Below are 18,416 nucleotides of genomic sequence, written 5' to 3' on the forward strand. Positions count from 1 at the left end.
AAAAAAACAAACTAATAAACTACATCCCAGTAAAATACTGCACATAAAAATATACAACTCTAGACATTTTACTACTGTAAATTGTAGGCTTACCCATATTCTAAGGTTTCTGAAAAGTAAGTTTTGTGTGGGCTTTTTTTCCTGAATTTTTTGGTTTGGTTTGTTTGCTTTTGTATACAGAAAAAAAAAACAAACAGGTGAGATAAAACTTGCCCTCTCTAGAAGGAGGAGATGTTTCCAGAGTAGAAAGTTTGCAAATCTGCGCTACACTACCACCAGTTCTAGAAACAGTTTTCTCAGCAGAGCTTTAGGAAAAAAGTTTACCATGAAATACTGTATTTAGTGACAACCCCACAATATTTCTCTTGCTTTCTGTAGAACCTTTTAGACACACTTAAAAATTAATCTTTTGGGGAATCTTTCAGATAGCTTGGGAGCTGGATTATTAGTTCTCACATGAGACAAAAATTGCAGTTCAATCTCCTTCAATCAAGAGTTCTTTGTCATTTTTTTACAAAGGGGTCATTACGACAGCTTGGTGGCAGCTACTGCAAAATAAAAAGAAACTGCAGCTTTTCATAACCCATAGTTTGGAAACTCTTATTGATACAAGAGGAAGCCCACAATACTATAGAGCCAAAGTTGAATTAAGTCTTAAATTAAGCAATTCTTCTACTCATATGTGATATAGTTATACAAGTAATTTTTCTTCCACTGCTACTCATATATTACCAGTGAGTCCATGTGCATCTGGATTATTTTTCTGTTCTTTAAAACATTTGTTCATTGGGCCAGCAAGACAAAGCTCTCACTCCCAAATCCACACCTTCCTCCTTTTTTCTCCCAGAAGAAACTGGCTGAAATTTTACTAACCTCTCAAGAACTAATGTTTCACCTTGCAGTTCCAAGGTTCTATGTGGTGCAAATTGACTAATTTTGAAAATTTTTAGTTTTGATGCAAATAAAATCATGCAGGAGTGCTTGCCTGCAATGGTGTCAGTGACATGTTCCTGTATTTACAGGACATTTGGGCCATCACAAAAGCAGTAAATAACAAAGGTTAAAACTTCCCGTGCCAACCAGATTAAATGATAACTGCATTTTTTTCCTCACAGAAAGACTGCTTTTCCATATTTCCACTCGGCCTCCAGTGTACCTGGACACTGTTTAATTCAGCACAGTCATTTATTTAAAACACCAGTTATACCTAGCTTTATAAATTGCTATACTCCTCTATGTTCTAAATGTAATACTCTGCAGCAAGGTAAACTTTCTAAAAATAATACTAAGCATATTTTAAAAAGTCTATGGAATCTGATGACTATAATCAAAACACTTCTTAAATTTGCAACTCAGGAATTGTGAATTTTAAATACATTAATTACTTCATATTTGCTACTCATGAGTCAGCTTTGATCTGCTAAAATAGCATGCAAAAGGCATTCTTTCCCCTCTCAAGATTTTTATTTCTGCATTATAAACAAAATACTTTTGTTAGTATTTAAAAATGACATTAAGATGACACAGCAAAGTAGTGTGGGTGAGAACGTGTGGGAAGCTGATCAGAAGCACAATGAACTTCTTGGATGCTCAGAGAACAGCGGATTCCTCCAGGGAAATTTGGAAAAAATATTCTGCAGAGAAACAACTCTGCCTATATATCACATTTTATCTTTTTCTCCTGAGGTTCTTTATCGCTTGGAATATTTGCTGGGAAACAGATTTTCTGTCTTGATGGTTGTCTACTCTGCTACGTACAACTCCAGACAGAAATCCTGTTTGTGACATTGCCATTGGGGACACCAGAAAACTCCCCCCACATCCACCTCCACTCTGTGGTCAGGATGATCCAAAGGACACAGCTCAGCAAAACTCTTCCAAGCCTAACCCCAAACAGCTCAGAAGAGCTAACCCCAGCCTAACCCCAAACAGATGCTTCTGTCTCCTGGGTGTGTGCCCTCACCACACCAGGACGTGAGGGCAGAACACCAGAACTCCCATCTTGGGCTGTCATTTCTGCTGCAGCCAGAGCCAGGAGCTAAGGGCAGGGCCAGGCAGACTAAGGCTGATGATGGTCAGATATTCACACACTACAACTCCACTGGGTTTGCTTGTAAACATGCTCACACTGATGCTCAAACAGAGCACCACTTTATCAGCCAGAATGAAAAAAGAGACCCAGGTATGGCTCCACAGGCACTGCAGAGCCAGGCCAAACTGGCAGAAATGAACAACAAACAAGAAGAACAAGACCAAGCAGTAGAGGAACAGAGCAGCCATGACCAGGAAAGCTTTGCACTCCAGTTAAAGTGCAATACAAAGAACTCCATGACTGCATTTCAGCTTATATGAGTTATTCAACAAGAAAACACATATAAACATGCTTTGTTTTCATGAAGTTTAACTCCAGAGGTAATTTAAGATACATAAAACATTTCCTCAATAAAACAACTGAAACAATGATTAAAACAAGCCCTTTATATATCCAAAAGCAGCAATTTTGATTGAAACCTCATATTCTCAATCTTTACTAAATAATTGCTGCCTTCATCAATAAACAAAACTGTTATCCAGCCAGCATATTATTGGGACATAGGTATCTATCCTAAACTTCCATATGCTATATCAAACGTTCATACACCTTTACATTAACAAAAAAAATCAATGCAATTAAAAAATTAATCAAAATTTAATTCAACACTTTAGACTTCGCACTACTATCTAGCTTACCCAAGATGATTCTATACAGTAAAAAAGGTGACCCCTGTGAGGGGGAGAAATGATGCCTCTGACTCCATTGATATCAGAAGGGTAATTAATTACTTTATTATACTCTATTATTCTATATTACATTACATCTAAACTGAACCTGCCAGGCACTCAGCCCCACTCAACTGCCCTCATGACTGTCAGCCCACAGTCCCAACACACACGCACACACCTGGATCCAATTGGGCAGTGAATCACAACACTCACACCAGAATCCAACCACCAATTCCCTGCAGGTGAACAACCTTCCACAATGCATTCCACTTGTGAACAACACTGGAGCAGCAAATGAGATAAGAATTGTGTTCTCTTTCTCTGAGGTTCAGAGAATATGAATCCCAGCGTATCCTTGGGAAGTTGTGCCTTGCTTTTCTCTGTGAAGAACAATGCAGCTACAATTCTATGATTTTAAAAAGTTCATTTTTGTTCATTTAACTAAAAGTGAAAAAACAATGCCAGAAAGATTTTGATGTCAAGTGATGTCTCCCATTTAACAAGAGGCAAAGTATGGCCCTGGTAGGAACCCACATGACCCTCCTAATGCTGCCTCAGAAATGTGTTTGGTTATAGCACAAACTCAAGAGCAAGAGTAAAAAAAGTGTACTCTTCCTATGACTGGACTAACAGGACTTTAAATACCCTTAAAACTGCCAGCAAAGTTTTATTTATGACTTTACAGCCAATTGAAACCACCAGTAACATCCACTCATTTCAGAAGAGCACCTATAGCAACATTTTAACATTTTTGGAGACTATTACCCAGTCCCATTTACAATTATGGCTGAGGCATTATAAGAATCATCTTGTATTGCATTTCAAGTCACTCAAATGCCCACAAATCTGTGAAACCCATGCAGAAATAGCCTCTGTGGAAAAATCAGCATCACATTTACACATTTTAAGACTTCAAAACAAGGCTCACATGGGACCTGAGCTCACAAAAGCATTCTGCAGAGCCTATGCACAGAGGTGGGCACTTTTAACAGCAGATTTGAATGCAGCAGGCTCACTAGAATTATTATAGATTTCTCTGTAACTGGTCACTTGTGTCACATAATAGTAGATTAATGAAAAACTGTATTTATTTCAAAGCATTTATGCTAACAGAAATGATTATAGTTAAGGGTCCCCTGGAATTTCCATTACAAATCTATTTTTTGAGGATTTACATGTCAGCTATAATAATATATTCTTAGCTGAAACTCAATATGAAAGGTCTCAGCTATGCATTATTCAGGAAATGTTCCCACACCTTTGAAAAGGCTTCCTACAAAATTAAGAAAAGATAGTAATTTTACCTCATTTTCCTATTTACTGCAGTTGTTGAGCATTTTATTTTGAGTAACCTAAGGCAGCATCTGCTACAAGATACAAATTGTAGCATTGTTAATTCTGGATAGACTTCCTACAAGTATCTTACAACACAAAATGTTGGTGAAAAAGAGCAATTAGACAGTAAAACAGATTGAACAGTCACATGAGTTTAAGGAAGATTCCAGGCTGATTAAAATGCTTCTTTGGTCATTTCTGGACTTACATGATTAAAGAAACAATGATAGAATAAGTAGAAAAATGCTCCTTTTCACATGTAAATGACATGTATGTTTGCTTAATCCTATTTCTTTCTACCCTGGATATTACCTAAAATAATAAACCATTTCCTAATAAGGAATAATTAAACACTCCTAAATTATTTAATTCATGAATTAAATCTGCTGAACCTTCAAACTCCTTTTTTCCACTTAAATTTTACACCTCCTTTGGTGCACATCTTGTCAAACATGGATTAAAACTCTTATTATGACACACCTGAGAGAGCCAACAGAGTCTATTGGGTCACCAGTCCTTTGGAAAGAAAAAAAACCCCACAATGCTTTACAAGTTCTTTGGAACTGCAGGGTTATTAACTAAAAAATACACTTATAAAAGAAAAAAATAAGGATTAGACAGTGGACCGTAACAATTTCTGGACTATTGGGTAATAACTGTTATGCAAATGACAACACATTCACCCTTACTGACCAAAAGGAATTAACAGTATTTCACTACTTTGGCTGTGGTTGCAGTAATGCGCCTCCTTTTTTAAACAATATTCATTTTTAAAGGTCTATACAGAAAATTTTAAAAGTCTGAACACTAATTTTATTAAGTCAAGAAGAAAAAAATCTCTTCCAATTATTAAAAACAATTAAAACTTCCATGGAAAAGAAAATTAAATCCATTTACAATAGAAATTGGGATCAGATTTTCCAAAGGCTTCTGCATCCATGGCAGTGAATGGTTTTCAAAAAGGCTTTGGTATTTTTTCCAGTACTTAATTACTACATTTTAATAGCTAGGTCTCACTGAGAAAATAGATGCCTTCAGTTCCTTGAAAGCAATAGGAACTTCTGGCTGCTTCATAGCTGTATGTAATGCAAGAAGTAGAATGAGAAAGACTTCTGAAATCTAAATCACAAGCCACCATTCTGAGGCATCCCATATATATGAGTATCCACATTGCTGGAAGACCTTCTCATCTCAGTTGGGCTTAGCATGACCTTTACTTAACTCTACACCTAGTAACAACTTCTCTCCAAGGGTTGTATCTAAAAATAAACAACACTTCAAGCATTTTGCACATTAGGGCCTTTTGCCCAAACCAACTGTTCAAGGAAATTGTGGTGACTAATCTCTGAAAAATATTACTGTCGCCCTGTTCTTCTAAGCTTTCTGATGTTTACATTTTTGTAATAGAATTTCTCATGCACTTTTATGTAAATAACAGTTGTTTTTTCATTCCTTTCTGGATAAAACTGTTAGTTTGACACGTGTCATTAGAGAAGCAGCAATCTCATCCTCCAATCCAGAGTCACTTTTAGAATTCTATGTACATCTATATCTCAAGGTCTGTTGTCATCTTATTGCAAAGGTCCCATACCTTCTCAGTGATTTCTCATGGTCATCTCCTCACAGCACAGCCAACAAACTCCAGCTCTCTCCTCACCCAGCTACCCCACTCTTTTATAGCACTCATCCTTATTGGACACAGCTGTGGCCTGTTAAGGGCAGGCCTGTTCCTAATCTTTGGTAATTAGTGCAGCTCCAATGCCTCAGGGGTGAGATTACCTTTGCACTACCTTTTATTTTCCTACATTCTATCCCCCCACAGAGGTCAACAAATAAACTTTCTTCTTTTTACTTTTCTTCTTTTTCTTTGCAGCGTGCGTGTCATTCATTCTGTGCCCTACTATGACATATTAAATTCACAAGTTCCTGCCATTTTGATGATTTACCTTTCCCAGTTCACAAAGATCTGCAGTGCACATCTACTCAGGAAGGAGCTGCTCCAGGTGAGCAGGCATGTTGTTCCCACTGAAGCCCATTCAGACAGGTTATAATATTTAAATCTTATGCAAATACAGACAAAATGATTGTGCTTAGGCAATGTCTAACATAATAGCTGAATTTTTTGAGTAAGGCTTTCATTAGGGTAATTTAATATTCTGCCCCTGTCCAAGGCCAAGCTTTCTGTAATTTTTTTGTTCAAAACGTATGAAGTTGAGTTTGTCTTTCAGCACAATCACAAAGAATCCGTAGTTTGTATACAGGAAAAATCAGTGGAAAGACTCAGAAGTGACACATTTACTATAACAGCACACCCTTGAGCTGCAAAATGCATCTCTTAGAAGGTTTGTTGTCTCCCCACACAGTTAAATTACTACTTGAAAACTAATAAGTAAATCCCTCTGTCAGTATTCACAGAATAAAAATTAATAGGCCTTAACTTTGATGGATATTGAAAAAGAATCTCAAGATAGATAGAAATAGCACAGTACTCCTGTTCTTTTAAGTTTGGGGACAGGAGAAGAGGTCACACACTCAAAGCTTTATCTGACCTGTGATAAACTACATTGAATATGATCTACATATTCTGTATTCAGTTGCACATATGTCAATTTCCTGAATATGAAATGCTTTCTTATTTAGAACAGAACTTCTAGTTTTTATTGAGAATTAAGTACACTCTTATTTGAAAAACTCATACAAAAATGTCGCATGCAGTTGGTGTGATTCTAAGTCTTGGGAGGATCTTTGCATCGTTCAACTAATTTGAAAATACTTAGCCAGAAAATCTGCATGCAAAAATTTGTAGGGAAAAGCTGTGAAGTGAGAGCACTGCTCCTTCTCTGGCCTTCAGTCAGGCAAGACTGAAACTGTAAATATGCCCCTATGTCACTATTCCTCCAGGGCTTGTGCTGTCCTGGCTGTTATCCATCCACTGTACACTGCATCTCTAGAAATGGGAGCAGGGTGGGAATCCCTGCAGAAGCACAGTTAGGGTAATTAATGTAGAGCACAAAGGATGATTCTGTCCTGGTTTTCTTTTTGCAGACCACAATTGACAATATTTGTTAATGGCTACAATTAATATGTATATATACCTATAAACAGGTACAGACATATTGCATTCTCTCATAGTAGCAAAGTTTTCAGTTTTAATAACTACAGACATCTGACTATTTCTGAAGTTATCATCTCTAAAGACAAATAAGATGCCATCTTCCATGTCTTAAAAGGGACTTACAAAAATGACCTTGAGGATGAGCACCATCCTTTGAAATGAGGGGACTGAACCTTGCTCACTTAATTCTTAGAAGCACTATCTGAGAACTACAGCATTAACCACTGGAAGTCTACTAGGAATCTGGATTACTTCTGGGAAAAAAAAATTACTATACAAGACTGTTCTTCAACATGATTGAATACTAAAGGTTCTATTCTAAACCTTGCAGAGGGTTGCATGATGTATGAGGATAAAAAAGGGAGGGAGGAATAATAAGGATTTAGTCATGATGCACTGACAGACTTTGGAGTCACTAAGGAGCACAAATACAACTACTGGAACAGCTTAAACTTGTAACAAGTTTGTAGAGTACAACATAAAAATCTTTTATTCTACTACACAGCTCATCTATAAAGATTTTATGTGATTTTCAATAGAGGAGTTATGAAATAAAGCAGCCTATAGCAGGAGCTAACAAGTGCACTTCATGTTCATTCCCACGCATTAGCACCAAGACACTGCCCATAAAATACATTAAAGATAAATTTATCTTTTCTTCTGTGGCAAGAGCCAAAACACTTCAATGTTTATAGATCAAGACTTTATTAAAGGAAAAAACAAACAAAACAAAACAAAAAAAAAAGAAAAAAAGAAGACAATAATTATTAATTCAGTAGTACAAATCACCTCCAAGGCAATCTCTTTAAATTTCTAACAACCATCCTCTGGTCTGAAGAAGGGAGTGATCACCACCACCAACCAAACAAGATTTTTCTACTGATTAAAGTGTTGCAACACTGTAGCACCCTGAAAGTGCAATCCAATTAACAAACCATTATATTGACCTTAAAGTAAAATGAGAATTACATCACCCTTCTAGAGATGTAGAACATAGATACACATAATATAGATGTAAATTTACATAGTAATTTATAACTTGTGAACGATCATGTAAAAGTACCTACAAACTTGCTATATTCCTGCATATACCTTCTAGATGAATCTTTTCATGCTCTGGCTACCCATATTCTAGCAAAACCAGCATGAAAACTTCAATCCACATGTGGAGCATCAAGAGGAAGACTCATTTTGGTCCTCAAGAATAAATATTTTTGTTTGGACATAGGAGCTCGTATTTATTTTTACATACCTTTAAACTAAGAAAGGAAAATGCCTGAATTAGTGACATGTAGTAACAAAAAAAGGAAATCCATACTAATGTAATTTAGTTCAGTTCAAGAATGTCCTGCAATGTTATTCCAGACAGTAACCGAAGGAAAAGGTGAAACAAGGTTTTCGGTAAAAAGAAGTTCTCACTTCTAAGATGTACATCACCTGCTCTGCATTCACAGAGGTCTCTGTAGACACATTTCAGTATGAGTCAGTAATGCATAAGCACAATAATTTGACAAGAGCCAAATTCAAACTGTCTGCTGAGAAATGCAATTTTATGTGAAGAAACACATGCATTTATGACACAGAGAAACTAATAAAACCCACTATCTCTGGCACCAGAAGTATTTAGCAAGGCAGCACCTTCTCAATATTCCAATATTTCATTTTCAATGCATTTCCAGCCCTGTTCTCTCCTCTTTTTCTCTATAGAGCATGTGCAGCAACATAAACTAGGAAGGATTAAAAAAAGAAAATATTGCTGACAGAAACCATTTTCATGACCACTTTCCTCATCTCTTTCTACACCAGTGTATACAAGACATTTTTTCCTCTTTTCAATTTTCTCTATCAGGACTTTTCCATGAAGTTTTGGGGTTTGGAACAGCTCCACCCTATTTTCTTACCACTTAAAGCCCATTTGTTTTTATATCACAAGCCATCTATTCCCTTTACCCACATAAAGATAATTGCTGCTACTTGAGAGGCAGCTACACAGGTCCTGTTGTTTTCATTATCTAAAGCTATTTAATAATCTAAACCCTGAGCTTTGTTAATGTCCTCTACTGAACATACCTCAAGAAAAAGGAGAGATTTTAAGTAAACCAGTAGTGGGCTTCCAGTATCAAGAGCAACTCAGAATCTGAGGTCTACCAGCAAATTACAGCTATGCCTGCACGATTCTGAGAATATTCTGATCTATAAGAATTATACTTATTGTTTTGTGCAACTTTGGCATAACTCAAATACAGAAGTGAAATATAATATTAGAAAAAATAAAAAGCTTTTTTTTAGAGCTTTGAAGCTATTAGGCTCTGCTATGTAAAACTTAGCACACAATAAGAAATAAACCTTTCCCTGATAGATGGTAACAGCTCCTTTGTTTCTCCAACTCCCACTTGATGGAAGGATTATGCTCTCAATCAACAGTAATGGCCCCACTAAGACAAACCAATATATCATCTCTAACTCCACACACAGCACTGACTCCACGTGCCAAAACCTGCACACTAGACAAGCAAACATTGGAATTAAATAAATACTTCAGGTTCCTCTCTGCAGACCCCAATGACCAACAGAGTGAACAGTTATATTTAATTATACTTATATCTAGACCAAAAAAACCAGACCATAATGATACTGGACCATACAGCCACTCCAGGACACATATACAACCCAATACCTCAACAAGAATATATTTCCTGAGTAAAATCTGTAGCTACAGAATATTTCTCTCTCTTTTCAAGACATTCTGTACTAGAATCCCAGAATAGCCACAGACCAAGGGGGGAAAAAAAAGGAAGGAAATGTTGACCTATTTAATAGGGAATAAGCCAAGACATTGAAAACTAACACATGACCAACATTATCCATAGAAATCCTCATGTCTTATCTAGATAGATCACATGCAGAACATGTTACACAGAATCTTCAGGGGCGTCTAGGGAAGAAAATTTATTTCTGTACGTTTTAATAATCCTGTAACAATTTTTCAAAGAGTTTATGAGGGAATAGTTGGGAGAAAAAAGGAGAAAATTAGAATGGTTGCCATTGCTACATTTTCAAGGGGTCTGTTCCAAAAATTAACTGAGAGGAAGATGTGGAAACGAAAGTATACCCAGTGCACCATATCTAATCTTACATAACATCAAATTCATTAGCCCAGGAAAACCATGTAAGCAACCTTCACAGATCTCCATCTTTGTTCTCCATTGTTCCCTGAATAAGAGAATCCCTAAGAAAATCTATAGTATAACCACAATAAAAATACACTCAACAATATTGCAGGACTTGGCAGTGTGTGGAATTAGCCATAATCATTCCTGCATCACATAAAATACCTGCTGTAGATTTTTTCTTTGCAGAATACAAAGGAATTAGACCAAATAGTCATGATATTTGTTGATAACCACAAACACTTGAAGTTCCCACTTTTCTCATGCGCACTCAGTGCGTTCCTCTGAGCTGGAACAAATTGTTTTGACAAGTACCAGTACTTTGAAACCATTTCTGCAAACTCAGACAAAGGCTAGTTCAAGTTTCTGACTGCCCAAGGTAAATAGCTTACAGTTTCAGCTCTGCTGCATAAAAGAAATAATTATAAGGCACCTGTAAAGCCTAATACAGTCTGAGTTCTTTATGATGCAAGTGCTCTTTACAAATTCTAATTCACCTCTTTAAGAATTCAAAGTCAACAATGATATTCTTGAACATCCTTAACATACTCGTACTTTCTATCAAAGCAAGTCTAAATTATCCTTCAACAAAGTGCAAACTTCATGATTTACTCCATGACACTGGAGTGACATAAAAGTTCTTCCTGCAGGGTGGCACAAGTTTACATGGTAGTTGCAATATATCCAGACTGAGAAAGAAATGCAATTTTAAAATAAATAAACATTAAAATTAATAGAAGTTATCTCAAGCTGAAGAACTATGATTATTTAGCCTTTCTCCCAAGGCATAAATTTGATCCCAAGAGTCAGTACATGAGTCCAGGGAATGATCTGCCTTTATCTAAAGTCAGTGGTGTTTGCCATGACTACAAACAAAGCTACAACAAGGCCATGCTTCAAAAAAACCAGGCCCATAAATCCAAAAGGTTCTGTGTCTCTTGTTATCTCAGAAGGCTTTGCATCAGCTGGCATTCCATGGTATTCCTCCTGGTTTCTACTCCAAATTCTGGTGAATGTGCAAGTAAAAAAGCCAAGGCCTTGCATACTAAGGATTTTGTTGTTTCCTTGTATGTCTCTCTCCTCATTCATTTCAGGTTATGTTCAGGGTATATTGGGATTTGCTATGTTATATAGATCATTGTAAAATCAAGTGTTACATTTTGCAATTAAGCAGATTCGAATCTTGGTTTGGTATCTCTTTTGAAACTGTAAGTGAAAAAAAAAATTTATGTAACGTGATTGCCTGTGTTTAAGGAATAGGTGGCTTCCTGGAGTAAAATAAACCCAGAGCTTAAATGCTTTAGGCAAATTAGTAGGACAAAATTGTAGATACAGTTCCTCCTCTGAGTTCTGCAGATAGTCTGAAAAGACTTTTTCAGAAAGGTCAAACATTTCATTATAGAAACACAATAAACCGACTACAGAATACTAAAAATAATACTGCCTTATATAGTTAGGCTGTAAGCGTGTTCTGATGTGTTATCACCTTTAACTGGAGACCAAATGTCTAGAAACCATTTAAAGAAACAAAGAAAAGAATAAGAAGATTTTCAACAATTTTTTCACATGAACTTTCCAGTTCTGAAGGGATGGGAGGATATTACACTGACCTGGTAGATTGCAGCCCCAGCAAAGAACCCTCCTCCTTCCCTCACTGCTCAGGGCTGGCTAAGAAATAACTCTGTGTCCCCTGTTCTCCTACCCACAGTTCTGTTAATGAAACACAAGTGGTTTAAAATACAATGTACTTCTCTTCCTCCGCACTTAAAGCTCCTGAAGGTAGAACACCATAACAAGTTTAGTGATACAAAGTTTGGGAGCCCCTTTTAGCCCCTTAGAAATTCCCAGAAGTAATGTTTCAGAAGGTGAAATTATTCAGGTCTCCTGGTGTCTTGAAAAAGAGCAGCATCAAACAGTCACCAACACTTCCCTGTCCCACAGTAAAATCACCTGTAATGTCACCCTCAAATTAGGCCAAGGGCTTTATTTTACATTATGAAAAAACTCCTGCACATCACACAAGTCATCCACTTTGAGAACAAATGTTTGCCAATTCATCCAGTGCAACATCTCTGAGAACCCAACCATGACACTGAGGAACTAAATATTTTAGTAGTACAATGTTATTAAAACAACTGATAACTTCCCAAGTGTTGTTTTCAAATGCCTGGTTAAAGCTACAGCAAGAGCTCTAAAATCACACCTGTATTTAGAAAAATGTTTACTTGGAACTTCTTCAAGAATAATGATAAGTTTGCTTCAAACAACAAACTTGCAAATTCACAAATACTTGACAAAATCACATTTATTTTGCATCGCTTTTGCATCATGTGCTACTATGTTTTAGTGCCTTTTGTCGTTCTTTATAAGCCCCTATGAGCGCTAGGCCAAATTCCACACGCTTAACCAATTAAGATGCAAGTTAGGCTAAAAAGTTCAAAATTTGACCCCAAAAATTCCCAAATAATAAAACTGAATGTTAGTAAAGGTTAATCTAAGTCAGGAGCAGCTGTTTCTAAAGTATGAATCAGACTTGTCCAATTTTCTCCACACATCATTAGTCTCCCAGGGATGTAAGTGAAACACAGAAAGAAACACGTCAAATTACTACGTTCTGAACAAGTTCAGTACTTGAGGACAGTCAGTTCTAAATAAGAGACAAACATCTTGGAAAAATTAAACTCCTAAAATCATCTACTCTTTCATCACCATCCAAAAAAATATCAGGCTAGGAAAAAAAATAGGTAAATTTTGAACACGCACAGAAGCAAACCCCTATTTTTTTGTTTATAATGGCAAGTGCAGCGCTCAGAGGTTCTTATCACTGATTATTATTTGTTTTCAGCCCGGCGCACAAGGAGGGCACCGGGCCGGGGCCGGGCTCCAGGCGCGGCGGCTGCGCGGGGCACGGCTGCGGTGCGCGCGCGCGGCCGGCAGGGGGCGCCGTTGCTCGCTGGAAGGCGCTGAGGGCGGGCGCGCCCCCGGAGCTGCCGCAGGAGCGGCCCCGCGCTCCCCGCTCCGAGCCGCCGCTCCCTGCCCGAAGCCGCCGCTGCCCGCCCGGGATCCGCCGCCGTCAGCGGGGGAAGGCCGCCCCGACCCCCCCAGCAGCCGGCGTGCCCCGCCCCGGCGCCTCCCCAGGGCAGGAGGCCGCGCCGGGTCCCCTCACGCCCCGCTCCGCCTCGGCAGGGGCGGGGGAAGCGGCTGCCGCCCCCTCGGAGAGCGAGCAGCCCCGAAGCCCAAGTACTCACCATATTGACTTCCGACACCATATCTATACTGGCAATGTCTATGTTCATGCCAACAGCCACTGGGGGACCTGCAAACCAACAAGATGGTCCGCAATGTGATCTCGAAGAACTTAACTCGTTCTTAGCAGAGTTAGCAGGGCGAACGCGCAGCGCACATACGAAGCGACATACAGAAAGCCGGGAGGGAGGCATGAAGCGTTCCCCCCCCGTTTGCCCTCCGCAGCGGGGTCCCAGCGCGGCCGCGGGGCCCGGGCCGAGGCGGTGCTTTATGTAACAGCGCACACGTGCGGCACCGCCGCGCCCGCTCCGCGCCCGCTCAGCCCGGGCACGGCGAGCACCGAGCCCCGGGAGCGATGGGGGCCACAAGGTGTGTCTGTGTGTGAGCGGGGGTAAAGGGCCACCCACAGGGAACACATTGTCCGAAATAAACAAACTCGTTGGAAGTAGGAGCGCGCAGGGGGTTAAATGACATTTTTGTATCAGTTAACGGCACGTCTTATACTAGAAAATAGTAGCTGTGATCACAGGCACGTTAGGCTGAAAGGAGCAAACGATGGGTGAACTTAAGGGAGATTTGCATCTCCATAAAACCAGTTAAGCAAGGGTTTAATTACAGGTTGGTAAAGTGTCATCACACACAATGAGGGACCGATTAAGAATATACAAGTGATTTAAGTGATCGCATTAAAAGCATCCTTTGCTAAGAAAATTGAGAAACAATGGGCTTAACTTTGGATCAGCTACAGGAAATGGCAATACACACACCCCCCAAAGCAACAGCACCCACAAGACGTTTGAAACCGCCCCCATACACAACGCACCCAGCCCGGATATGCAACCTCTCTTATGCAAAAGCAGTCAAATTACCTCCAAAATCTGGCCTCAAGCGAATATCATAGCCCTTCAGCAGTCTATCCACGGTCTCTTTCACCAGTGACATATTACTAGGGTCATTGACACTAAAGAAAAAAGAAAGAATAATACTGTATTATATCTGATTTCTCAGCCCCCGGCTGTACATTTCTCTCAGCAGCAGCATGCACTGCAATTCAAAGTAAAGGAAAAGAGATACCTTAATCACTTACCTCTGTGCACACACCGCAGCTATTATTAAAGGGAATGACCAAATCCCAAAGTAACCCTTTTTCCGGACTCTCAGCATCCCTTTAGCTTTTGATATGATTTAGGGTTTCAGTGAAGAGAAGAAGAGATCCAACTTATTCTGGCCAGTGCAGTAATTCTAATGTGAAGCGCATGCGCACGGCGTACCACAACATCAAAAGGAGCAGTGGTTGCTGCTGGAGATGGAGCAAATTTCCTTGAAAAAAAAAATTAAAGGGGAAGAAGGAAATGCATTATTTAAAAAAGAAAAAAAAAAAAGTAATCCACAGGAGGATCCAGTATATTTTGTTGTCCTTTTTGTTGTTATAGAATATAAATCACAGCAAGAAGAGAAGTTTTAGGAGTTGCAAGGTACGGCGGCTTTGCAACCTAGTTTAAGCGTTGGGGGGGCTGGACGGTCTCGGATTAGGCACAGGGAGAATAGTTAAAAAGGAGAATGCACTGCGTACGTATGGGGGCAGGTGGGGGGAGAGAGGGGGCAGCTTAACTTTTTAGTCCCTGGAAGGAAGCGCCTGAAGCGAGGAGAGGTGCGGGCAAAGGAGCCGGCGCTGGCAACGGGGGCGGGCGGTGGGGGAGGAGGGAGATGAGCGCCTACAATATTTCTCACGGAGGAGAAAAAAAAAAATGATGACGAATAGTTTCTTGTAAGAGGGGATTAGGCTGTTTCTTTCCTTACTGTGATGCCAGGCGCTATTCCCGGAGCACAGGCGCTGGGAACCCAGGGGGTCGCCGGCTCCCGCTGGTCACTGGCTGGTGCCCGAGGGGCGGCACGCAGCCCCCGCGACCCCGCTGCCCCCCGGCGCATTTTCCCTACATCGCCCGATGGTTAACCCGGGGATGCGAGTTCTCCAGGTAGAACGGAACCTGGCCACGGAGCTGGGGGAGGGGGGCCAAGGAGAAGGAAAACACCACCCTGAAAGGCTTTCAGTGACCACCCAGAGCCCGCGTAGGTGCATAAGCCCACTTACCTTAGCGGGTAAAACACCCAGGCTCTTCAAATGCAGCGTGTGATCCAGTTAATGCCTCGGAAGAAAGCGGAGACGAGCGGAAAGCTGATCTAGGGATGCTGTGAGTGACATTTAAATCCTGAGCAGAAAACGAGATAGAAAGGAGAGAGAAGGGAAAAAACAAACCCATGAAAAACAACAAACACCGGAGTTAAATTATTCCTCTCAAATCTGCTTTGTGCCCGTCGCTCCTTTTACACCACCTCCTCCTCCTCCTCCTCACGCACATACCCGCTCGGCCCCGCGGATCTGTGCTGCTTCACCGAGCGGATCTGGGCGTGCACACGTCCTCGGTCGGCCCGGGCGGCGCGGGGAAGGGATTGGGAACACTTTGGGCGTCAATTAACAAAAGAAATATTTAACTCGCTGCGAGAGAGTGGAGGAGCGAAAAAAAAATAGGGGAAAAAAAAAAAAAAAAAGAGGAGGAAAAGGAAAAAAAAAAAAAAAAGAAAAAAATCCGGTGGGTGGTGGGGGAGGGACAAGGGTGAAGGTGCTGCTCAGAGATCGAGGCGGGCTGGAGAGCCGCTCGCTCCCCGGCACGGCGCGGTGCCCGGCGCGGGCTGAGGCGCTCCGGAGCTCCTGCCCTGCCCCGCCGCCCCCGGAGCGGCCACCGCCTCCTGCTCCCCGGGAATCCGCGATCCGCCCCGCACGGCCGGGCCGGCCCCAGCCCGCATCCAGGCGCACGCTGGCCGGGGAGCAGGAGAGTCAGGAGGGGAGCGGGGCCGGGGGGATGCTCGGGGAGGAGGCGGCGGCGGCTCCCGGGAAGGGCTGGGGTGCGGGCGGACGGCGAGGCGGTGGGATGAAGCCTCACCTAGGGAAGCGGCGGGGTGGAGCGGGGGGAGCTGCCCCCGAGAGACGGCAGAGCTGCTAAAAAAAAATATATATATATATATATATAAGCAGCCAAACCGTGAATCAGTCGGCAGCCCCGAAAAGCAGGCAGCCATTTAATAGAGAACGACAGCCACCCCGGCCGGAGCGCCGGGAGCGGGGAAGCCCCGCAGCATCCACCTGCCCTGCCGCTGGAGCGGGGCCAGGGCCGCCCCCGGCTCCCCCTGGGCCCGGCCCGGCCTGCCAGCGCACCCTGGCACCGCTCCCGGGGCACGAACCGTGCCCCCGTCCCTCCCCGCCGCTGCCTCGCACCGACACGCTCTGCCTTGCGCCTCGAGTGAGTGGCTGCTCGGGTTTTCCTCCCAGAAACAAAATAGCCATCCTTTAGGGGGCTGGGGGCAATTCGTCATGTCGTTTTCACTACCTGTTCCCATTTGTAAGAATTGGAATTGCACAGAGTGAGGAAACACACTTTTCCTGCTGAAACAGACAAGATTGCGTGGGTGATAAATTTCTCATTTATGTATTCAATAGGAAAAAAAATACCAAACAACTAAGTTAAAGAACGTTTAAGCGTTTTTAAAACCAAAACACCCACGGCCCCCACCCCATTTTGCAGCTTTTCGTTCCGTGGCTGGTTTCACGGAGCCGCTCTCCCTGCTCACCAGCGGAGGTTTCTGTTCTCACACAGCCCGGCTGTTTCACTGCCAAACCTCTTCAAGTATAGCCCTGAAAGGAAGATGGTGGATATGCTGTGCAGTGAATCATTTCACTTCAGATGTATAATAGGCAATTTTTTTTTTTTTTTTTTTTTGCTTTCTGCAATCATATGTTAAGACCAGGAGGTTGCAAGATAAATCCTGCACTGTGAAATTCACCTGCAAGTGCTAACTTGGGAGCACATCTGACACTCCTGAGCTGTTTCTGAGTGTCTGCTATTAATTACCATTACATCACAGAAGTGTGCCATTGCCAAACCTGAATATGACCAGATAGCAATATGAACCTGATGCTGAAGGTTGGTAATATTTGGTGCTGGAATGACAAGAATTTTTGATTTTCATATTAAGAAGAATTCAAGCAATGCCAAATCTCTGACCTGGTGTATGCACTAAGTCAGAGAACACTTGTTCCAGGCCCAGAGCACCCCTGTGCCATGTGTAGTGAAACCTACTCTCAGTCTGGCTATCCTAGCAAAAAGCAATTGAACATTTCTCTAGCAAATTCAATATACGTGGATATCATGGTGCATTATGTATGGAAAATTAATGTATATCCTTGGGTTTTGGAAATATAAAGGTTCCATTGAGCCATGTTTGGGTTGATCTGCACAGCTCACTATTTTTGCTAGCTGTAAATACACCACCATCTAAATGTGTCTGTAGCAGTAACACTGTCTTAGCAACCCTGCAGGCTCTGTGTGCCCAGACAAGCCTGTGGGCTAGGGGTTTCATCATTATTTATTGACAGTGTGCAAAGTCATACAACACTTTTCCTTCTACAAATGTGTTCATGCTTTGCTATACATTTTTCACAATACCACTTTTTCTCTGACTATGGGGTTGTGGTCTATCTCTGCCAGTTAAAATTTCTTATCACCTTCAAAATCTCCCATTTATTTTAAGTAACTTGTCAAATAAATTGTTTCCCTCTTGTTCTCACTTGTGTCTGTGTGTTTGATTGAAAAGTGAAGGAAATAACTGGTGTGAACACCAGTATTGGCAAAATGCAGAACTGTTCATGTGGCATGTTTAAGGACTGCTAAGATTTTGGGTGTCTTACAATGGGAAAACAACCTGGTTCCCAGCTGGGTGCTTCTGGTTCT

General features: G+C 41.3%; 1 protein-coding gene across 4 annotated transcripts in view; it reads right to left on the reverse strand.

Moving 5' to 3' along the window:
* GABRB2 (gamma-aminobutyric acid type A receptor subunit beta2) overlaps positions 1–17,274 on the reverse strand; it is a 140,602-nt gene extending 123,328 nt beyond the window's left edge. For 2 of the 4 annotated variants that reach the window (XM_058035078.1, XM_058035075.1), the window contains exons 1-4: positions 15,722–15,971; positions 14,717–14,949; positions 14,499–14,590; positions 13,632–13,699 (exon numbers count right to left, since the gene is read on the reverse strand). In XM_058035078.1, coding sequence (XP_057891061.1) covers positions 13,632–13,699; positions 14,499–14,590; positions 14,717–14,793 — 237 coding nt within the window. In that variant the 5' untranslated portion in view covers positions 14,794–14,949; positions 15,722–15,971. Of the gene's footprint in view, positions 1–13,631; positions 13,700–14,498; positions 14,591–14,716; positions 14,950–15,721; positions 15,972–15,991; positions 16,152–17,256 lie in introns of those variants that run through there. The other 2 variants (XM_058035077.1, XM_058035076.1) reach the window with 2 other exon arrangements.
* Between the last annotated feature and the right edge of the window lie 1,142 nt (positions 17,275–18,416).

This window comes from Melospiza georgiana, chromosome 15, assembly GCF_028018845.1.
Source record: "Melospiza georgiana isolate bMelGeo1 chromosome 15, bMelGeo1.pri, whole genome shotgun sequence".
Lineage (NCBI taxonomy): Eukaryota > Metazoa > Chordata > Aves > Passeriformes > Passerellidae > Melospiza > Melospiza georgiana.